A 17,903-nucleotide genomic window follows, 5' to 3' on the forward strand; every position below is an offset into this window, starting at 1 on the left:
GTCCTCCTCCGTATATGCAAGAGCATGTCCATGAGGAAAGGGAAACGACTGCATGCTCATACTTCTGTTTCACTGAAAAGCCGTGTCTATGGCTGCTTATGAAGCAATTACTCCAAAAGCACAACAGCTGCATATACTTACAATACGCATTCAGTACATGAAACTAACTGTGGAGGCATCTATTAAAGTGGGTACAATACTCCCTCTACTGTTCTGCAAGGAAATCTCTCCAGAAATGGCTAATTATTGCACATTTGGAAATGTAACAGAATACTTTTACAAGAACCCCAACCTAAAACCAGAGGGGCAACTGCTCGGTTATTAGCTTTGCTGCATCTTAGACATTAAATGAGTTGAGGTACTTGGCTTTTAGAACCCTAATTCTAAAACCAGATGGGGTAATAACTTATCCCATTTTTAATTTAAAAAATACTTTGACCAGAAGTCTGCAGAACATTTAGCAGAAAGTAAGAGGGCAGATCTTAATTTCTTAATTTTCATTGAATACCCATTCAAATCCCTCCCCCCCTCACACGGAAAAGCGATTATCAAAGCTGAATATAATGCAGCACCAGCTGCTGTAGCTACTATTTGCGCAGCGTCCACTTCTTTTGTACAGGTCTTAAATTCCATTGAAAATGACAAATGAAGTTCTAGAACCGCTTCAGGAACCCGGCTTCTGTTCTCCTACATTAGGGGTAAGCAACCCTGATCCTGGAGAGTCAGACCCCAGCAGGTTTTCTATCCTACCTGATGAGTTGCTCTCTGCCCGAGATCTGGTGAGCTTCATCAGAAACCAGGTAGGATGGAAAACCCGCGAGATACTCCACCACACACCCATGAAGTTGTGCAGATCAAGGAAGCACAGAGGAAGAGCAGGTGACACGATGACCAGCAGGTGGGGTTAAACACTTTATTTCTGGGTATAATCTACATAGGAATGCCGAATGCCTCCCAGGGGCAGTTACCATACAGGCAGAATCCAAAAGGATACAAAAACACTGAAGAGCAGAAGAGAGAAAATATAACACACAATTCAAAGGAAGGCAGATCAAAAAGAGTGATGCACGCTGAGTAAGAGCAGGAACGGTGCTTACAGAGGAAGACCCCTCTCACACACACCCACACACGCTTGGCCTGGGAAATAAGCACTTGTCATTGGCTGGTTACTTGCTCTGTGGGCAGCGGGACGGCAAGAACGGGAACAGGGAATGTGAGCTGGATGTGTCGACGAAGCGAAACCGGCGCCCAAGAACGAACATTTCAAGCTGGCCGTTTAATACGTCACCGTCCAAGCCCAACTCCAAGATTGACGTAATCTGATGCCGGAGTTTAATCCTGGACACGGCTGTCGGACAGATGCCTGCAGTCACCAGGCTCATTAGCAGAGGCACGAGACAATCAAGGCATAATGCGAGTGCACAACTCTTTCGTACTGAGAAACCTACAATGCATTTGCAAATGCAAATTTTAACTCGCATGGATCACGTTACATTCGGAAGGTACTTGCAACATGGGAAATGACTTCGGTTACAAAATATAATTTAAGTAAAATACAGCCAGCAAAATGGAGTGATTAACAGGTATTTTTCCCCAAAGCAAATCCAGCAGGACTGAACTGGCAAGTTGCAGCTAGAAAACATTCAGCTTCCTTAGGGATGCAGCTCTCTATAACACCCACTCCTCATCTAGACAATTGCACACAGTCTTATATGGGCTGGTTGACTGGCATAACTCTGTGAAAGCATCTCCCTTATAAATACTAATCACCAGAAATGAACTTTTCTTTGGCAAAAAGCAGTGAAAATGAGACAAATAAAAAAAACCAAGTGGTGGGCAGTCCAGACAAGCACTTCCTGTGAGGTCACTTCCTGTGATGTCACAGTGGTTTTCCTCTGCTGCAGAAAGCAGAGGTTGTAAACAGGGCACTCAGGAGACACAGAAGCAGCAGAGGGAGGAGAGGTGACCCACCCCCCTGAGCTGCTCCCTAAAAGGAGTTCAAACACAGAAAGCCACTGTCAGAGGCTTGAAGCCCTGGACTTCACTGCCCTCCTCTTCCTCATCCTCTACCACACCTCACAGCGCTGGCCGGGGTTCATGGGGGAGCCGACAGGGCAGTTGAAGTGCTCGGAGAAGTCAGGGGAGTTTGACAGTGTGCCGATGACACGGAAACGGGGAGGGCTGTGAGGGTCAGTCATGAGTCCCTCGTGGGCGCTCTCTGGGGTGCGCACTGAACACCACACCTGGGGGGAGGGGTAGAGGTTAACGGCATACACACAATGACCACATTGGGGCGGGTGGCACTACACACAGATGCATGCAAGATACCTCACCTGAGCAAATCCCACAAAGAAGAGTTGGTCATTTGTCATATCGAGGGCTGGCAGCCTCTTCTCTTCCCCATTGGACCGTACCCATGATTTATATGCCTGTGGAGATGATTAAGTCACCATGACAACAAGCCCCACCCCCTCAGATTGTTGCGCATCATCTATACAACCACCCCGCTTACATGATAGGCAGCCTTCAGTCCACCATTGTCTGCCATGTTCTCTCCCAGTGTCTGCCGTCCATTGATATGCTCCCCATTGATGGCATACTGGGAGTACTGGTCCACCATACACTCCGTGCGGTTCTTAAAAGCTTCTACTGAACTGTTCTGCCACCAGGGACGAAGGGTTCCATCCTTGTCGTACTCCCTTCCTGTGGGCAACCGGAGCACATCGAGTGATGTTACTTGCACAGTTCCACTTCCTGTGGCCAATGGGGAAAAGACATCAGCCAGCGTCTTACCCTGGTCATCAAAGGCATGGGTAAGTTCATGGCCCATCACCACCCCAATTCCCCCAAAGTTTAATGCCCTGCAGGGAGAGAGAAGAAAGTGGTCTGAGGTGACCAAGGCCTGGGGCTAGAATCACTACACTCAGCAGAGTGGAGGTCACTCACTTGGGGTGGTCCCGTGCATAAAACGGCGCCTGCAGGATTCCAGCAGGGAAGACGATCCCATTCTTCGTGGGCATGTAGTAGGCGTTGACTGTAGGAGGCGTCATGCTCCACCTGAGAAGGAAGTGCAAGACCGCAACCTTTCATGGCTGGTCGTGAGGAGTCGCAAAACGACCTGAACGTTTCAGATCCTCCTCTGACTCACGGATGCCCAATTCCGGAAACCAGACCCAAAATTCACATTGCAGCTTTGATAAAGAACACCTAACTGATGCAGGAGATGGAGGAGGGAGGACAGGGGAAGGACAGGGGAAGGACTCACTGGTCTCTGTTGGGGGGCTTGCGCAGCTGGTCAGACATCACTTTAGCAGAGAAGTTGTAAAAATTCAGTGTGTTCTGGAAGAAATTGTCCTCCGAGACTTCATACTGCAGAAGGCGACAAGGACATCCTAACGATATGCTACAAACACAGGCGGGCAGTGCGGCATTTATACAAAGACATGGCAGTATGTAGAGTGTGTGGCATATGATAAGCCACACCCCTTTTACTCACGCCGTCATAAACATCATCTAGCTCCTTGTTCTCCAGAATGAAGTCTGGGAATCCAATCATGTCATAGATTGCATCTGCCTGCATTGGGGGAGAAAAACTGGTCCAGTCAGTAGGTCAAACCAGAACCACACAGAGATTTTTTAGCGGGAACATCCAACAAATTCCTGTTTTAGAGTCATTAATGACCCCCAATGCTTTGATCTGAACGCAGAAAAAAAAAGCAGTGATTTTCAACCCAAGTTCTGAAACTGTCACGAGGCAGAGTTGGAAACGTAAGCATTTTAAAACCAGAACACACCAAACCACAGATGCTGGCACATTGAATCATTTGTGCGATAGGCATTGATCGGCGTAAATTGCAGAGTGCACTGCGTGTTTGATCAGTGTTAATTTAAACCTATACTTGATAGAGGGTTGTGACCGAGCTGACGCGGTAAAAATTGGGTGAACCCTTTAAACCAGTGGTTCAGAGTTTTATAAGTTACCACACACACACGCACGCACGCGCACACACACACACACACACACCTTGTCCTTGGCCGCTTGTCGGGTCTGGGAGTCCATCCAGGAGAGCTCGTCCAGGGCATCCTTGAAAGCTGTACGGATCTCATTGATCATCCCTTCGGCCTGTATAGAAGGCAAGCGCATAACGTCACAATTGGCAGAAGTAACTGCTATTATACCCACTGAGAGGCAAAAAGACTGAGTTAGCGTTTAGCTCAGACGCCTCGAAAATATCCAAAATGGGAAAGTGCCGTTGTGCAACTGATTGTACAAATCGATTTAACAAGAAATTGGAGCTCTCTTTTTACAGACTGCCGAAAACTAGAGAGAAACAAATGGGTTGCAATCCGCAGCAACAACTGAAATCCAGGCCCCAAGATGTGGATTTGCGGTTGTTGTTTCGTGTCAGTTATTAGATTTTTCGGTAAAATCATCTCTTAAATTATATACTGTACTGATTACATATCAATTAAATATTTAGCATCATTCATTTACATTGTGTAACTAATGTTTTGTCAACATTTATCAAACATCCTTGATGAGCCTTGTTAGATAGATAGTTAGATAGTGTTAGCTAGCCAAGATAAACCCAGTTCTTATATGAGCTGCAGCAGCCAATAATGTACTACCATTAATGCAATAACTGCCAATGATTTCCATTCTTAATGTAAAAAGCTGATAATGTAATAACGTCACTGACATTAAGGAAAAATTACTACGTTGTTGAACAGACAGGTAAACAGATCATTTTAATAGTTGACAAAAATATATGTTGTCAGGAAACCTGATTCCTGGTCACACATCAATGTCAATGGTCCTCTGGTGCTTTGGGAAGTTGTTCAGCTGCCTGGAATTTAAGCAGGTGATCATTTGTTTTATGGTTCCCCCCCCCGACTAAAATCTCCCACTCAGGCCACCTGAAGGGGGCGTGTTCCAGTGGGAAGGTGCTGCCAGTGCATACCCTTCATACAGACCATCATATGGCGAGGAGAGCAGACAAGCCACGCCCACACTGGAGAGAAGGTCCCCATGATAGAAGCATATTGTGCACAACCTGTTAGATGAGGGGCCTGACTTAACTAAATTTGAATATTCGTCACATTAAGTGGGTGTCAAACATCTGACCACACAGGTGACACCTGCAGGCTCTGTAGAGCTACATTTACTTACGATCTGCTTGCTGTGCTTGTCGAAGGTCGCCTTGACGAAGAGTGCCCCAAGGGCGAAGCCCAGAGTGTCGTCGGTGTTGCCGATGCAGGTCTGCCAGCGTGGCGTGCAGGACTGAGGAGGGGATGAGAGTCAAAGCGAGGACAAGTACACAGCCAGCCAGCACACTCCAGGACTCGCTCACAGGGCACACGCACACACACCTTCTTCGTCCCGTAGAGACTCTCTAGCAGCTTATCCTGGGCGTTCTCGAAGCGCTGGTCCAGGCTGGACACTCCCTTCTGAACCAGGTTCCATATCATGTAGTTGTTGAGCAGGCTGATCGACAGAATGGTGCCGGCGAGGGCGTGTAAGGAGTCTCACACAAGAAGCACAGAGATGCAGCAGCAGATCTAGGGGCGCCTCACCTGCGGCTCGTCTTGTTGATGAGGTCGGACACCTGCTGGAGATACTCCTTGGCATAGATGACTACAGGTTCAGTCTCGTTTAGCTCCAGTGGAGCCAATGCTGCTGATAGGTAGTCAAGCCATTCGATTGCAGGGGCCAGGGTCTGGGGGTGGGTTCAAAGGTCACATGTTTGCAGACACATGCAAATACACACCTGACCTACAGGACGCTTAATCCTCCCCCCAAGGCAGAACCAATGGATCTACAGCAATGTCTCAATCTGTCACCACAAGAGTGAAAAAACCTGTTCCTGAGCATGTTAGGATAGGGTGACCAGATAATCCATGTCAGGGAGGAGACTCCGAGCTTGGACAGGAATTGTAAATTACCATTTCAATTAAATGAACCTGAATTTCACTTGAGCACCGAGTTCTTGCTGTGTGCTGATTGGTCAGTCTCCTATAATCATGCATGTGTCACTAATGCTAATGTGAAACAGCTGGATGTGTCTTTCAGTCAAGGAAACAAACCAGTCAAAGCACAAGAAGAGCTGAACTATTTAGCCAATCAGAGGAGCCTTTGAATTTGAAAGTAGTTTGTAAAACCCGAAGTAGCTCACAGTGTCCCTCCTGACATGGATCATCTGCTCAGCCTAGGCTGGGGGAAATGTAATAAAGGGGTCTGTTAAAAGTGCATGAATTCAGCCGGGAAATAAATGTTGTAGGAGGTGAGGGGATGAGGGACAGAGAGAACAGAAAAGCTACAAAAAGCTTTTCGCAGGAAGCCCTGAGATACAGCTGATGGAGATGAGGGTTGGCCTACAGACTGGCTTTATCCCTTTCAGGCTCAAATTAAGTTTTAGTAACGACAGGACAACCAAGTCCTGCAGTGGTACTTCTGAGTAAAAAAAACTCATAAAATATGTATGTGGGGTAATAAGGTAGTTAGTTTTTAACTGTTGCAAATCAGCAACGCCTGCCTTGAGAGGGTTAAGCTCTATAGGCGTCGCACGCAGGGGTACCTGCAGGTCAGCAATTGTCAGCTTGTGGTAGATCTTCTCTTCATCACGACGCTCATCCTGAGGGACAGTGATGTTTGCAATGGCAGTCTCCAATTCCAGGATCTGCAGCATCTGGGCCTGGGTGGAGTTCCGGTCGCCACCCAACAGGCAGCCCAGCTCCACCATGTAGTCCAGGTATGCCTTCAGTACCTGAGCAGCGCATGCAAACAATGTCAAACATGCATGCACACAGACATACGAATGTGTGCCCATACAAACACACAGATCACCTTCTCATTGGCCGTCTTGTTCAGGTAATAGTCACGGGACGGCAGGAAGAGTCCCGATTGGTCCACCTGAAAGGATATACATGGCTCCATTTAATCAACAGCTGGATGGCTACTCTTATCCTATGACTATTTCCCCAAATCCCCAAGGTTCAGTCATGCTTAGAGAGGCTGGATCAAAAGGACAGACAGAGCCCACAGAAAGTGCTGGTCCAAAAGACTGATAACAGCACAATGATGCTACATGACAATATAACAACCCCCCCCCCCTCATTAACATTCATTTGGCCCCAACAAGGGGTAAGTTTCCCGGAAGCCCCGTTTGCAGCTTATATAATTGGAACCATTTAGTCGCATAGTTCCAACTAATGATGTTAACTATGCTTTTGGGAAACATACTCAAGGACAGTAACTCAGTTTGTCATTGTAAGTTAGCCTGACCTGGATCACATTACTGTTGGAGTTTTTGGGATCCACACTGACACCAACGCTGATGAAGGGCTGGGCCCGGTATGGACCAGACACAGTCTTCAGAACCTCCATGAAGTTGTCTTTGTCCCATGGGCCAGAGATGTTCCAGCCACCTATCTGCACGGGGCCAGATGAAGACCATGTGACCAGGTGCCCCCAAATCCCACAATGCACTTCCCAGAGACCATGGAAAAAATCTGACAAGCCTGCCTGATTGACACCGATTCTGATAATGCTACACTCATGTGGTCAAAGCAGCATATTCATGCCAAAGGTCAGCGGCACACATTGACTGAAGGGCAGCCATGATGCAGACGACACAGAACCCACCCTGCTGATAAGGTCAATCAGAGGCTGAGCACCCAGGTCCTGGATGCGCTGCTCATTCAGGCATGACAGGTAGTACTGACGGGTCTTTCTCTCAGCCTCACTGCTCGAGTTAAACGTGCCGTTCTCTGTTTTTGGGAGGGATGGGAGGGGAGACAGGGAAAGGACAGTTTCACATAGGGCAAGACATCTAGTTTATAGTACGATAGCACATTCTGAGTCAAACAGTCAGCACAGATCACCAAACCAACACCCCTTGCCAAGCTGCAATCATTTATTACACATCTGTTGAACATTTATTACAAAATGAAATGGTACCACATGAACCCAGAGGGATAGTTCACATGTAGAAAAGCTACACAATATTACAATAGCTACTGGCCTGCTTTACAAGTGTTCCACTCAGCTCCCTCTGCTGGCAGAATGTATTATAGCAGGTTTCTTGAGGGCAAAAACAACAGTATGGATAACAGATTACAGCACTCCCTTCCCACGCGGGGGAACTGTCCAATCAGAAAGGCAAGCCAGAAGCCGCATAGTATAATGCTTCTTGCCTACTGACTTATGTAATGAGAACAATGACACTGAAGTACTGCCAACCAAACACAAGATTCGAGCTTCACTTCCAACATCAGGGGTGCGGCAATGCGGCAACTCCAGCAGCACCGCTGCAGTCACCCACCCAGCAAGTGCTTCAGCACGGCCTGGTTCTGGTCCCAGATGCTGTTGAAGGTACTCCAGCGTGACCTTCCGTCGGGCAGAGGATTCTTGCGGATCCAGCCCCCACAAGCATAGCGATAAAAGTCCTGGCAAGGATCGACCTGCCGGTCCAGGGCTTCCACGATCTTACTGGCCACGATCACGCAGGCTTCGGACAGGCACAGGGTGCGGCTGGGCTCTGCGGGACGAGGGCAAAGGCGGTTACCTTCCACCCCGCCGACTGTCAGATGCGAGAGCGGCCACAACAGACGCCTCACCTGTGCTGTACTGGAGCCCAACGGCTACCACACAGCCAAAAAGGGCAAGACCAGCCACCAGCAAGAAACCCAACAGAATCACCTCCAGCTGCGTCCTGCGGCCCAGTGGACCCAGGAACTGGACGCCCCCTTTCCTGAACCCCACCTGTTGTAGAAGGAAGCAAAGTTCCACATATTCTTCTGCATATCACATTCATAGCAAACTGACCACCAGACCACTTTCCTCCATCTATTATTATCTAGCCTTAGCCATGCACTATGGACTCATTCATTTGCAGACACACTTGCTCTCACCTACAGAGAGCAAGTTGGGGGAGGCATGAAGATTTCCCTTACGGGGATCAATAAATTAATGAATTTTCAATTAATGCTTTTTTTCCCCCTCCACCTTTTCAGTGTGCAGAACTTCTGGTCACCATTTCGCCATTACTAGCTGTACAAACTGTATGTTCACATACTATACTTTACTAGAATTGACAAGTTTTACTCCTGACTCAGCGGTTCAGTTTATTCTGATGAAAAAGGAGGGTTTTTAAGCTCATCCAGCCGTGGTTGATGAGGCATCGGGCATGATTTGGGCTAATGGTTTAATACACTCGCTGACATACATACACTGTTACTGTGGTAAGCTGCCAAACACCTACAAATGGCTTATTGGACAATCATTCTATAGAAGTTTGCCTTCCCTACGATGCATTACAAATTTAAAGTTTACCGAGCCCAAGTACACAGCGATTACGAATTACGTGAGGTCACATACATAGCTTTACGGCTTTATTCCAACAGACTATTACGGGACAACACTGGCAGATATATATATGAAAAAACATGTACAAAAACGAAAATAAAATTATAGTGATTTAGTGAGCCTTAGTCAACTTTCTCAGAACAAAATTTTACCAGCAGCAGCCAAATAGGAATTTACTCCGCTATGCTACGATCAGTCGACACAGTTTGTACAGATATCCAGCCCTATTTAGAGACGCATTGCTCGGAGCCCTTTCCAGCCCGCACACACCCGGCGCACCGGGGGATTAACCAGGCCGTTAACTTTACCAGCGACACAGGCTGTTAATGAGCGAAAACGGTGAAAATGCAAAGTGCAAAACAAATACTCTAAGCTTAGGGAATATTTAATTAAACTGAATAAGAGTAAATTCTTACCAACATTATGGATGAGGCTTATTTCAAAGACCAGCTCGGAGCCGCCGGCTCTCCCCGACTAAACTGTTAATTAGCGTTTAGAGATTTTGAACTAGGGAGCGTAATTAAGGGAGAGGGTCTGAAGATGATCACGGTGTTTTATAAGGCTTGGTTACGGGGTTAAAGTTTATCAGAAGAAATCAGAATCCAAGTTTGACAATATCTTCCTTTCGTTTATTGCACAAACCGACATATTATATTTAAGACCCTAATTGGACTCTACGGCAGGCAGAAAAGGCACACGAGAAGAAACACGAGAAGCTGACACTACCTATAATTAGTTTAGACAACTGATAACCACAGATTGCGGATACAGGGTCTCGTATTCACGACGTTGTTTTACTGTATGTGTTTATGGTGTGGATTGTGTATCTGTGCACGCTGTAACACTGACCTCCACGCAATCTGGAGAAATTGCCCCATCAGCCGGGAAATCTGCAACGTCGTCTTCGTCAAACGTTGCTCGTTTGTAGTTTGACATCTGCAGAGTGAAGAGGAGAGTGAACAGGATAACATGGAGAGGGAGGAGCGGAGAGAAGGTGCAGGAAGGTACACCCTTCAGCAAGGTGCAGCCTGCAAACGCACACCGTGCCGCACTGACCACGATCTGGGGTACCCTGCCATAACATATCAGCCTCTGTGTGCAGTTGCGGTATTACTTATGGGACACTATCTGAGGAAGAGGAGGAGTGTAAACTGTGACGCACGCAGTCGGCTGGTCGGACTGGCTTGGAGCCCAGAAACACCCCAGACTCATTTGGGGAACATACATGTGTCAAAGATAGCCAGCCACCCACTGTCCTGTGAGCTACCCTGAGAAGAGCTATCCCAGAATGCATCTGGGCCCTCGTGGGACTTCCCAGATTTTCGTGCTTGCTCCAGCGGACTACACACGCATACACACAAGCATGTTGTAACAGCAGCTCTGCTCCGCACTCAAAGCCACACTGACAATAACCCAAGATGCTGGTCAGGGTGTGACTTGTGTGCCGCTGTGTCTGCGAGCCCCTCTTCAGGGTGGCGAGAGGAAGGGAGCGGTTTTCCCGACAGCAGAAACTCTCCCTGCGTGGAATGTGTCTGTTTGAAATGTTTTCCTGCTGAGTGTTATTGTAAGGAAGCAGCATTATGCGGTCTGCCTGGCACGGGGAGACGAAGCCCCGCGCCCCAAGCTGACGGCGAAGCTCTAAGGAGGCATGTGTGTGGCACACATGCGCATTTCCACTCGCGCACACAGTCCCGGCACACAAGCATCTTCGCATGCGTGATAATGCTTTCTAGTGGACTTGGTGTTGTGAATATCAGTCACCTCACAGACATACTAGTCCATCACAGATCATAGAATGAAACAGAACATTTGTGGGAGAACTTAAGATTTACCCCAGAGGAGGGAGGGGCAGGAAATATATGATAAAAATAATAGGTACTTTATTGATCCCCGTGGGGAAATTCTCTTTATGCCTCCCCCAGCTTGCTCTCTGTAGGTGAGAGAAAGTTGGCTGTGAAGGGCAGCCACCCCCAGCAGGACCCAGGGACCTGGGGGGGTTATGAGTCTTGCTCAATGAGCCACAGATGTGCTGAAACCAGGCTCGAACCAGCAACTCTCCAATCACAGGCACAGGCTTAGCCCACTGAGCCACATGCTGCCCCCACAGTTATACTGTCATTACATTGCTGTCACAGATTCTTTTTGAAATACAGAAAAAAAGCTTAAATGTTAATTATTTTTGGGGTAAAAGGTGTTATCCTTTCTACCCCATCAGAGAAAACTGCTCCAGGACACTGTGGTTGCTCATTATGCACTCTGTCTGCAGTTGTACAAAAGTGGACATGTAACATGTACCTTGAAACCTGAAAGATTCTGGAAGGTGTTTGTAGAGAATAAATTATGGAATTATGGAAAAGAGTGGTCAGTGAATCTGGCAAAATACAGATCCATTCCTAAACGGAGGCTCTGTGCTTCTTTCAGTCAAACCTATCTCTGATCAGTAAACAAAAGGCTCCCACTAGAGACATCTACTGATCTAAGATCATGCATCGCAGCCCTCGTCTCCTCAGACATGCGGCACACTCTCAGCGTCTCACAAATGCACATCTACGCACCGATATTTAACAAAATACACAGATGGACTCCAAAGTGCTTGGACTGGAGCAGCATTTCAGTTACTCCCAAAGCAAGACATGATATTACAGAAATCGATCCATTAAACCACACAGACAAATACAATTGTTTAACTGTCAGGTAGGTCTGTCACTAATAATAAACTAAGAGTACGACACACGCTGGACCTTGAGAGCTGCTGATAGGCAGGTTGGATATTACTCACCTACCTTAAAGACCTGCACATTGGCTTAGATATCAGGCAGCCTCTCCATGTGCCACAGTCGTCAGGCAATGACTGTAAACAACGAGGGAGACTCACTGCACATCACAGAGAAGGAAGAACAGAAGTAGCTGCAAAGAACAGGGCTCCCCTACATCACCCTGTGAGAGACAGTGGGGGCCCATAGGGACAGTGGGCAGGACAGAGGGTGACAGACAAAGCACACAGCTACTGAAGGACGAGAACTTACAGGAGCAAAGGAGAGTGGAGACACAGCAGCAGTGAAATGGACTGGAAGAAGGATGGAGCTGCTTGGATCTGGTAGAGTCTACTCCGCTGAAGAACACATACTCAACCCTGTATGCTATAATTGGGGAGGAGGGTCACACTTGTGAATGTTTTACAATACAGACCAGAAGAGGAAACACCCAACCCTCTTCCCTGTTCCTTAGAGAAAACGAGAGCAAGAGAGAGAGTGAGAGGGAAGGCAAAGGAGGGAAGAAGGGGTCACCGTTTATTTTTAAAGACTTCTCTTTTTGTCGCTATTTTTCTCTCTGCCTCACACACACACACAATGAAATAGCAATAACCTTTGGCCTCAAATTCAGTGCGCAATGACGTCAGCAAAAGCTTTGAATAAAATCATGTAGCAATATAACACTGCCATCTTCAGGGCTGTGATTAAAGAGAGCTGCAGTCAAGGTGCCGTTCCGCTGCAGAAGGACCTCAGGAGCAAAACATACAGGCAATAATAAATATGGAGTTTCAAGGGTAGCCACTAGGGGGCATCCTCCCTTGCCAAGTGCTATGCAGCATGAAGAGAACGTTCTATTCTCTGTTGGAGTGATACAGTTAGCCACTACAATGGGTAAACGAGAGAGCAGCCGGCTGTGAGTGACCAAGCCTGCTGCCCCTCCATCATCAGAGTGACAAACTACTGTACAGACACCTCTTTACATGCGGACTACTGTGGAAGATATTCTCAAAGTGTGTGTGTGTGTGTGTGTGTGTGTGCATCCAGTCATCTTTCAAGATTTCCAATCTGTGTGTGTCCACACCTGCCTGTGTGTGTGACGGAGAATGTTCTCTGAAGGTGACAGAAATGACATCACTGAGCTCAGAACAAAGTGCTCATTAATAGTCTCTCCCTCTCCCTCCTCCCATAGCAACCCCCCCCCCCCCCACCCCCTCAAGACTTACGTCATAAATAAGCAAAACTGCAGAGTGAGAGAGAGCTGCCTGGGATGGGCTCCAGGCCCCCCTGCAAACCTGATCAGGGTGAGATGGGGGAAGAATGTGCAGACGGGAGGGTAAGGGTGAGAGACGGCAAGGAATAGACGGAAGACAGCGTGGGAACGCAGGAACGGCGTGGAAACAGCAGGAAGGCGTCGTGGGTAGGCAGGGAGGGGGCGTGGGACAGGAGGGAAAAGGAGTGGAACAGGAGGGGGGGGGGGCGCATGATAGAGGGCGGGGGGTGGAGGGGCCAGGGGCACACAGGAAGAAAGGGCAGGGGGAGATGTGGAGGATGACTGAAAATAAAGAACAGAGAGGGTCTGAATGTTCTGCAAAGGAGATGCCAGAAAAATGCGATGAGACAGGTCAAGAGCATAATTTGAAATGAGCTTGTTCATTAATAATCAGAAATAAGCCTTTTTATGTGTGCTGCACGCTCCTTACACTATCATGCTGCTCTGTTTCATTCTCTAACACGCCTGACACAAAGGTTGCCCTCCTCTCCTCCTGCCCTCCTGCTCTCCTGCAATCCTCCCAGCGAGGCAGATTGCCTCTGAGCCTGTGGGCTCCTCCAGGCCTGCTTTCCCAAATCACCACTTCTCCTGACAAGGTGAGCAAATCTTTCGAAACAAATTGACTGTTATAAATAAATATACTAACAAGCTGACGCGTAAGCAACACCTGCTGGACTTTGCCTCCTGTCGTCCAGTCCGTCTCTCTCGCTGTCCCCTCTCCCTCTTCCTCCTCTGCTCCATCCTTTTCTCCCATCTCCCTCTGTCCTCTGCCTCCTGACCACCGCAGTGCGGAGTTGGCAGAATGTTAAAGACCCGAAAGACAGTGTCAGGGGCACCGAGCAGATCCCCGCTCCAGTGCCATTAGCGGCTACGTGCCCGGCCAGCTGCCAGCTCCTTGTGTCTGTCACTCGCCGCGTCTCACTGCGGGGACACAGCTGCACCTCGCCCTGAGCCTCTCCTCGTGGCTCTCGCAGGTCAGGCCACCTCGTGTTGAGGCGGCACCCGAACTTCAGGAGAGGCCCACACATCGCCATGCGATGTACAGTCTGCATTTACTCACAGTGCAACCATCCACTTACGACATTCAGTTAACACACCATTAGAGGAGATTCTAGGGACTCTGGGGGCCGTGGGACCCTCCAACTCCCCCTCCCCTGACATGGTAAAATTAATTACCTTTATTTTGCTGTGAAGTGTAAATTAATAGTTTCAGCAAAGAAAATTCAATAAGCACTTTTGTGAAAGCAGAATCCACCGTTTTGTTGTTATAACGTGCTATGCGATTGACCGCCCTTCGGGGGGGCGCCCTCCCAGCTGGGCCCCCAGGCCATTGCCTGCCCTGCCTGTCCAGTTGCTGTGCCTCTGCTCATCATAACATGCTTGCCCAAAACACAGGTTTAGAACAACGTCATACCATCACTCATAGCAGATTATTAAATATTAGAATGACATTAATAAAAGGTCAACATAAATAGCAGGCAGACTGCAGGGCTGCTCACTGGGAGGCTTCAGTGCAACGACACAGCTTTTTATCACAATACCATAATTATCTTTCCTGGTAAATACACCACATGGCCGATCATGAACCCAGGTCTGTTCCTGCTTGCTGATATCCTGAAAAACTGATGGAAAAAGTCCAGTCTTCCCAGTGCAGCAGTGAAATGACTGCTTAGTCCATTTAAAGGGAGACCGTCAGCATCAACGGGCATGTGTCCCACCCCCAACGCTCCCCCCCCCCGCGCCCTGGCGTTACCATGGAAACCCCATGCTCCAGAACGATGAGTGCTTCAGCCTGTTACTGCGCAGTAGAAACACGACGCTGTGATGGAGGTACCGATACAAATAACATTAAAGCATAAAAGACCTGGTGTACCTGGGGGAGCTTTAAGACACCCTACCCAAATTTAATGCAAATGACGCAAATATGGATGACCGATGACACAGAAATCATACAGGATGCATGAATCGCAATAAACGCAAATGCCGCTGAAAACAGATGAAAAAACGGGCTAGTATGACGCGGAGATGCTTATTCGGACAGAGGAAAAAATGTCCATGGTTAGACTGCGGCTAATTTAACTGTGTATTAAGCAACTCATAATTAACACCGTTTATGAAATATTTACTTTGTAACGTATAAAGAAAACTAATACCACAGATTACAGGTTTATAACACATCAGATACGAACCTATTTTCACTTTTCACAATGATTAGGAAAATGGCCACATATGAGTATGTGTGAGTGTATATATATATATATATATATATATATATATATATATATACACACACACACACCACACGGTTATTTTCCATCTGAATTAAGTTCCGTTTTTTTTAACGAAAACCCTTGGGAAGTCACATTAGTCGCATTCAAATGCTCAAGATGAAATGATAAAATACCTGCATGTTCCCACGAGCCAGGTTAGTTGTAGCTTATGCATTTAAATAAAAAATATTTTTTTAAGCGCAACACGTTTCACTAACACGCAGAAAAGGCCGTTTACATCGCGCCCCCCCCCCCCCCCCCCCACGACGCCCCCCAGAGAAAAATAACAGACGGAAACAAAACCTTGCAAAACAGCTACGTGGGCAGCACGTTTACAGCTAACCTGTCATGTCGTTGTCTTCAGCATCATGCACGCAGGGAGCAGGCAGGACCCCCATGTCACCCCGGAGCGATGCGGACCCCATCTTATCCCGGGATGATCTCACCTCGTTCCGCAGGTCCTGCAGCGCCACGCTCATCGTGCGCCCGGCTCCGGTCACTGTACGGCCGCCGGAGACCCCTCCGCCTCATCAGCAGCGATCAGATGCCTCATTCTGCTCGTTCAGGCAGAGCGTAGGAAAGGCGACCATTAAAGAGAAGCGTGCAGAGCCCGTAGGAGCCGCTCTGCGTTAACGACGACAGGGGTGCAAAATGAGACAGGGAACAGATCTCCGTGCGTCTGCTCGCCTGGCGTCAGGTGTGGACACGTTGGGGGAGGGGGCATCAGCAGATGCATTGTGTTTGACGGGATGGGCTACATCAGGAAACATTAGTGGGCTAGTCGCAAAGCTAAAGGACGCCTGGTTTCGAGTAAACAATGTGTACATGACGCTGAATAACACCCACGGTTCCTTTAGCGAGTACTTTCGGTTTATTTTCAATTACAATCAAAAAACATTATAATATTTAAATTTTTCATGTTGAGGTTTAGAAGCTCTGAGATTTTTTTTTAGCCAAATTAAAATAACTCATACTAAACCTTGACTGAGGTGCGTGTGGAAATCTTGATTCTTCTTTCATCGTTTATAATATAATATAATGTAATACAATATAATGTAATGTAATAGGGCCAGTTAATTCTTTACGCAACAGAGGCGAACGCCTAGGGCGCCATCTTCTGAGGGGCCGCTGAACTACTGATCGGCTGCCAAAGTGAAACTGGGCGGTGATGTTTGCCGGCGCCCCAGCGGTTAAATTTGCCTAGGGCGCTACATCGGCTTCGACTGTAATATAATTTAATAGTACAAGTAAATATGTTCAAGACACAAGATGTACTGACTGATTTTTTTCAGGAAGCGTACACACTAATTGGTTTTCAGCTGAGACACGGACATGCGGACTGGCACGGACGTCTGCTATCGGGAGGTTGTGCTACTGGCGTAAAAGCCCAGGATATGCCTGGCTGACAGTGCAATCTGTGCTGTATAAATGTCAAAATTGCATCGTTTGTGTGATTCATACTTTATTTGCACTTAATAAACAAAGAGCAGCAGCAGCACTGAGTGACGCTACAAACTGTGTACAGACACCAAATGGCATCAAAATGGAGACTGAGCAGACGCGGACCCTCGGGGAACGTGTGGCTGCACCCTAGCTGACCCCCTCCCAACCAAATGCCCTACCGCCCCCCACCCCCGCCAGCTGCCAGCAAATGAAAATACTCTCTGGACCGGAGAGACTCAGGGCCGTGCAACAGACAAAACAAAACAACACAAATGTTTGAAAGACCAAAAACAAACAATGGACCAAGACTGGGTGTCAATCATAGGAAGGTGTGTGGTGGTGGTGGTGGGGGGTTGTAGCGGCTATAGGTGACGTCATTAGCTAAACGTCACTAAAGGTGACGTCCTTGTAAATGTTTATATTCAGTTATCATATAAGCAGAGCTGTATTTGAAGACTATATTACACCACTATCACTCTTATACATGCAGTAGCTTTAAAGAGGTTTATTCTCTTTTTTAATCTACCATGAGACACCTACCTCAATTTTTCATACCGGAGAAGCAAAGAGGATGTCAGCAGACAGCCAGCATGTGGCACAGTGGTCAGGTTCAGGAGGAGGAAGTTTCAGGAGGAGGAAGGTTCCTGCTATCTGCTTGCATTATGGGGAGCCCTCTCAGCAGCATTTTACTCTCTCCGTCAAACATACTCTTTTTTTCATGCGGTGCACACACACGCGCACACACACACACGCGCACACACATGCACACACATAAATGTAGAATTGGCTTCTTCCTGTCTTCC

General features: G+C 47.7%; 1 protein-coding gene across 7 annotated transcripts; it reads right to left on the reverse strand.

Annotated features, from left to right (window-relative positions):
• Positions 1–899: 899 nt before the first annotated feature.
• Positions 900–16,380, reverse strand: ece2b (endothelin converting enzyme 2b). Of its 7 annotated transcripts, XM_072701279.1 has the most exons (20): positions 12,391–13,266; positions 12,148–12,215; positions 10,214–10,300; positions 8,617–8,761; positions 8,322–8,537; positions 7,643–7,767; positions 7,283–7,429; positions 6,845–6,910; positions 6,576–6,764; positions 5,575–5,717; positions 5,371–5,485; positions 5,171–5,281; positions 4,025–4,123; positions 3,497–3,574; positions 3,266–3,369; positions 2,947–3,057; positions 2,794–2,861; positions 2,513–2,703; positions 2,334–2,429; positions 900–2,243 (listed from the first exon to the last, which is right to left on the reverse strand). In XM_072701279.1, exons 3-20 carry the CDS (start codon positions 10,298–10,300, stop codon positions 2,067–2,069), a joined length of 2,268 nt encoding a protein of 755 aa, XP_072557380.1. In that variant the 5' UTR covers positions 12,148–12,215; positions 12,391–13,266; the 3' UTR covers positions 900–2,066. The 7 variants fall into 7 exon arrangements, with proteins under 7 accessions (XP_072557380.1, XP_023678308.1, XP_023678345.1 ...); XM_023822540.2 differs by lacking the exons at positions 12,148–12,215; positions 12,391–13,266 and adding an exon at positions 16,104–16,380; XM_023822577.2 differs by lacking the exons at positions 12,148–12,215; positions 12,391–13,266 and adding an exon at positions 16,001–16,095.
• Between the last annotated feature and the right edge of the window lie 1,523 nt (positions 16,381–17,903).

Source organism: Paramormyrops kingsleyae, chromosome 17 (assembly GCF_048594095.1).
Source record: "Paramormyrops kingsleyae isolate MSU_618 chromosome 17, PKINGS_0.4, whole genome shotgun sequence".
NCBI classification, from domain to species: domain Eukaryota; kingdom Metazoa; phylum Chordata; class Actinopteri; order Osteoglossiformes; family Mormyridae; genus Paramormyrops; species Paramormyrops kingsleyae.